This window comes from Teleopsis dalmanni, chromosome X (genome assembly GCF_002237135.1).
Source record: "Teleopsis dalmanni isolate 2A chromosome X, ASM223713v2, whole genome shotgun sequence".
Taxonomy (NCBI): domain Eukaryota; kingdom Metazoa; phylum Arthropoda; class Insecta; order Diptera; family Diopsidae; genus Teleopsis; species Teleopsis dalmanni.
The window spans coordinates 99,275,715-99,281,286 of NC_051848.1; the positions used below are offsets into that span (position 1 = coordinate 99,275,715).

The 5,572-nt window shown below is 29.9% G+C and overlaps 1 protein-coding gene across 1 annotated transcript; it reads left to right on the forward strand.

Annotated features, from left to right (window-relative positions):
* The first annotated feature begins 4,152 nt into the window (after positions 1-4,152).
* Positions 4,153-4,964, forward strand: LOC119688806. Its single transcript, XM_038103471.1, has 3 exons — positions 4,153-4,439; positions 4,509-4,647; positions 4,770-4,964. The coding sequence occupies exons 1-3, from the start codon at positions 4,153-4,155 to the stop codon at positions 4,962-4,964; spliced, it is 621 nt and encodes a 206-aa protein (XP_037959399.1).
* Positions 4,965-5,572: the final 608 nt, after the last annotated feature.

Below are 5,572 nucleotides of genomic sequence, written 5' to 3' on the forward strand. Positions count from 1 at the left end.
TTTTGGTTTATGTCTGAAAGATATGTTTTAGTTATGAAATAAAATATGAACAATTCAAAATGTGAAAGAAGGTACATGATCCCTAACAGTACTATTCATATTTATGTTAGAAGAATTTGATTAAGATAAATATCGATTTAAGGTATTTGTAGAATGTTCAAAAATTTAGTATAGATCTATTCACCACATAATTCATAAAGAAAATATATGAAAACATGCTGGTAATGCTGGTTTTACTCTTAATATTACTGCTGGTTTTTTGGGATGGCACATATAAGATGTCAATTGAAAACATCTGAATCAGTTAAATTGCATCCTCTTTTGTAAAGTAAAAAGTTTTCTTTCAGATAAGTTGTGTTCTATATACTATATATTTTTAACTAATAATTTAATTTGACTTAATTAAAAATTTATTAATGTATGTAGACTTCATTGCTGATAGGAATCAGATGGTAGTTTCCTTGGAAACATAATTTCTAAGATATATATACCGATTATTATACGGTAGAGTATTCGAAAAGTTGTTAAAACTGTGTGTTGGAATTCTAAATCAACACTTTTTATATTAATGCCAATCAACATCTGTCAAATCCTCAGAAAAATCTCAAAATATATTGGTTTTCATGTCTTCTTCACCAAATGAGATAAAATTTCTCTAACAAAATGAACAGGTCAATTTAACTAGGACGTGGTTAAAGGATATTTTTCTGAGTGCAAACAACAACGACTGTTGCTGGTTGCTGGTCCGTAAATCCTTTAATTTTTCCATTTTTTGATTACATTAAGACCGAAAAGTTTTCGGAAATTCTCATTTAAAATTCGCGCGCTGTATATTTTCCGATATTTTAAGTTTATGTAGTTTGGCAGCACTGTCCTTAATTACTATGCCAAAAATGAGCGCGATCTGTCAGACAGTTCGTTTACGGCAGCTGTTGAAACCAGTTCACCTCAGTAGGGCGTTGCGAAAAAAACAATGGAAAAAAATATTGAACAAAGAGTTTGCATCAAATTTTGTGTTTCGAACGAAATTTCGTGTGCAGAATCGTTGCGAATGCTACAAAAGGCTTATGGGGAATCAGTTTTATCGAAAACTCAAGTTTATGAGTGGTACAAAGCCTTCCAGGACGGTCGTACGACCGTCGAAGACATTTCGCAACGCACTACTGAGGTGAACTGGTTTCAACAGCTGCCGTAAACGAACTGTCTGACAGATCGAGCTCATTTTTGGCATAGTAATTAAGGACAGTGCTGCCAAACTACATAAACTTAAAATATCGAAAAATATACAGCGCGCGAATTTTAAATGAGAATTTCCGAAAACTTTTCAGTCTTAATGTATATATAAAATACAGGTTTTGATTGCATGTATAGAAGAATGTAGACATATATTTACATATACATATATACATAAATATAAACTTTGTGAGCTTTTTTTTAGATTTTGATTCGACTATTAGTGTATTTTCAATTAGAATAAAAGTCGGCATATGATCGGAGGAGTGTTTGATATATTTTCAATGTCTTTGTAACCGTAAAATCAATGACGTATGGAGTTTTTTCCAATCTGAGGGACAGTAGTTGGGTTTGTCACTGGAGGCTATATTAAGGTCAAGTTTTGCTACTACGTAGCACTTAAATGGCAAATTCATCTGTATGTCCCCAGTTCACCAAATTCTGTTTCATCAGATTCCTATTTATTCCTAACAATACAAAGCGCTCTTTAATACTAATACTTTAGATATCACGAAAAAATCAAAAAGTGCATCGAATCACTTCAATGAATCGCTTCAAAACATAAACAATATATTTGTATATTACTGCCAAAGAAGATATTTCGATTGATATAAAATTTATCATTTCTTAGACACAAAAATTTATTTTTTAAAAAAAAAGTTCAAAACATGAAGTTATGTACTTAATAGATTATAATCTATAAGCTTACAGAGTACATAGATTGCTGCCGTTAAAAACTATGATATTAAAAATTTTAATGATAGATTTCAATTCTGACAACCACTTATTTAAATCAATAGATGATGCAAATATATGACTGATTAGTCATTTAAGGTTGTCACTTGCATGTCATAATTCGTTGATTTTAGTTATTAATTATGAATACTCGTGCACATTAGAAATCAGATAATTATGGCATCAATCTTGCCTATCGAATAACCAATAATCAATAGTCCATTGTTATCCATTTAATAAAAATTCGAGTGCATATTCAGTAGTCCATTGAAATGGGTGTAAAACACATTAAACGGATTTATCAACAACTGCTGCATGAGTTTCTTATGAAAAGTGCTATACATGGTCTTAAAGTTTTTATGCTAAAAACCCCAATACGTTTTGCGAGGTAAATACAACGTTTCGCTCACAAATGTTTTGGAAATTCAATTTACAATAATTTCAGAGTTTTGTGGTTATTGTTTATGATATTCATTATTATTTGGACTCATTATATTATTGTTAATTTAACACTTGACTATATGCAACAGCCAACGGAGATACATATGTCGGTGAAGCGGACGCATGTAGCAAATACGCCATTCCCCGGTATTGCAATATGCAGTGCTAACAAAATAAATAGAAGTAAACTATACGAATACGCAGAGGAACTGTACGTTATTTAAAATTAAAAATTATATAACTATAATACTCGCAACTGATATATATAATCATACTTGTTAGTTTTTATTAATATTCTAGTATATACTTGATAGTACAGTATTTGTTATTGAAAAGATACAGCAATTTTAGACACCACATCAAAGGTCACCATATGTTGAAAGGTCTAAAAACATTCTCTGTGATTATTCACAACTGAGCAGCTGCAGACTTATCTATCATAGGAACAAACTCAAAGCCTCATAAAACACGTTGAACAAGACAACACCACATAAAATGCTTACCATCAGTAAAAGTTAAAGAATCTGTTAAGATGACTAAGTTGGCATAATAGACCACTTGATTGGCAGTGCATGTTATGCTCTAAAATATCCCTAGAAGTTATGCCATAGTTTCATCACATTTTGTTAATTTGGTACAATTATCTGACATGGCAAATGTTATTATAGAATAAGGATTAAAGTACAAATATGATGTTGGACTTGGATTCAATATAGTGTTTGGTATATACATTTTACTTTAATTGGATAGTGTGACTACGCATATGTGGAGCACTGGAACGTTTTCAAATTGTAAGCCGAAATTGTTGTGATTGTTGTTGAAGTCAATCGATTGTAATCGTTGATAGGTTTTCGTTATCATGAGAGTCTACTACTGCAAACTAAACTGTTGTTATAATACCATTACTGTGATTAAGTGGATTAGTTCTATTAACCAGGTCGGTTTTAATGTACCAAGCTCTACCATGCCACTTGGTTTAATTTTGTCTTGGACATTGAATTTGATTGAGCGGAAAGAAAAAAAATTTGTAGAAAAAGTTTTATATATTAAATTCATTCAACTTTTGCGATGTTTTTTTTTAGCATATGCTATAACACTGAGTCTGTCAACAAATAAGTCCCTTGGTGCACTAAGTTAATCTGCAGAATATTCATCCATTTATGCCACAGCAGTTTTTTAAGCACATCAAAATTCTGATATTCATTTGTGTTGACAGTACCTTGTGACCATACACAATATTGTGGATGGTCACTAAAATATTTACTTTGGTAAAAGCTTTAATGTTAATGCCACGGTTAAAACATACCAATAGAGGCTCAGACGCCAGCCCAAACCATCAAAAATAGTAGTATTTGAATCTTACTCATCAAAGAAGATGATGAACTGCTCGGAATTGTTCAAACTACTAATACCAATTTTTGTTAGTACATCAGAGAAATTTTGACTTTTTATAACTTTCTAAGACTTTGCCGATGTTAATGGGTTTTCGTTCTATTCAATATAACGCTATCACAATATTAAGCACTTTATTACACCATGGAAAAGACACTTTTAAATGAGCTGTTATTAAGCAAGATATGAATAAGTGCTTTCATCAGTTAATATGTTATGTTATAGCAGTTTGAAGTTGTTGTATTTCCATAGGGCCCTTCCTCGTATTATTATATATATCTACCCAACTCTTTTAGATTTTCTATACAACAAAGCTATAAACCGGGTTGGCTGGCGAAGGACAAGAACGAGATGGCTGAGCATGTCATGTTGTTAACTGGATTTTTTGCACATCCCTATGATAATTTTCAATTTGATGATCTGCGTTTGCAAAGATTGCATGATATACTCACCATTATGTACAACACCACAAATTATCAGTCTGAAAACATATTACGCGAATTAGCACCAGACTGTAAGGAAACAGTGATTAGAGGATTACTTTTTGGTACTCCAGTTTCACCAAATGGATTTTTTTTTAAACGCATAACACCGTCAAGTATTTGTTGTATGTTTAATTATCGCAGAGATGGTTATGCGTAAGTCTCAAATATGCAATATACATAAATAATATAAGAATATATAACAATGAATAGTTTTATTTCTAGAACGCGCGAAGTTAATGTCTCGAAGAATGAAAGAACTATAAAATTTGAATCTAATTCCGTACTAAATAGCGTGCAATTTGTATTACAAAACAAACGAAATGAATACACTTACACTGAATTATCAAATAGTGGATTTCAGGTAGTTATATTATTTTCACATCATATACCATATCTATATATAACTTTGAACAAATGTACAAACAGTTTAAAGTCAATACTCGTAGCACTTTAAAAGACAATATCTTCTTAACTTTATTTTAGCTATATGTATTTCCAACGGATGACTTTTTCATACAGTCAAATACGAATGGCGAAGTCATGGTGACTGATAACTCTATTGTGGAAATACCAATAGTACCTATATTTTTAGAGTCCAACCAAAATATACGAAAATTTTCACCACAAATAAGGCAATGTTATTTTCAGGATGAGGGACAAAAAATCATAAATCGGTAAAGTTACTAAATTTTATATAAATTAGAACTTAAGAATTTAAATATAAATAAGAACTAAATTAATTAATACTGCATTTCTCAAGTAGTGGAGGGAATAACTAAGCCTTATATATTTATGTTCATATTGAGCATGAACATTTGGGTGAAGATAAATTTATTTAGAAAGAAATCGCGTAAAATAATAAATAATGATCACCTTATTATTAATAAAATGATAAGAAAATATTATTTTCCATATTAGGCATAATGCATTGTTTTAACAATGTTATATATGTATATAATTATATACATATATTTACATTTAATTAATATATATATATATATATATATTTTATATTTAATTAAAAACTATAATTTATTATTTACATTTAAAATAAATATATTTTATTAAAGTGATATTGTAATATTTGACTATCTTTGATAGTCATCTTCAGGGAACTAACAAAATATATAAAGTAAATATTTATAGCGGAAAATTAAAAGAATTATAAACCGTATAAGAAATACAATAATAACAACAAAAATGTGTCAACCAAAAATGTGTCAAAATAGTAATATTATTTATTTATTTAAGTAATAGGCTATTAAAGCACCCCGACCTAAAAGATC

What these genes read in the sequence shown, in the direction of transcription:
- LOC119688806 (XM_038103471.1), top strand. Translation starts at nt 4,153, where the DNA reads ATGGCTGAGCATGTCATGTTGTTAACTGGATTTTTTGCACATCCCTAT. An exon ending in TATCGCAGAGATGGTTATGC is followed by an intron (nt 4,440 to 4,508) that starts GTAAGTCTCAAA and finishes TTTTATTTCTAG; the next exon opens with AACGCGCGAAGTTAATGTCT. An exon ending in TATCAAATAGTGGATTTCAG is followed by an intron (nt 4,648 to 4,769) that starts GTAGTTATATTA and finishes ACTTTATTTTAG; the next exon opens with CTATATGTATTTCCAACGGA.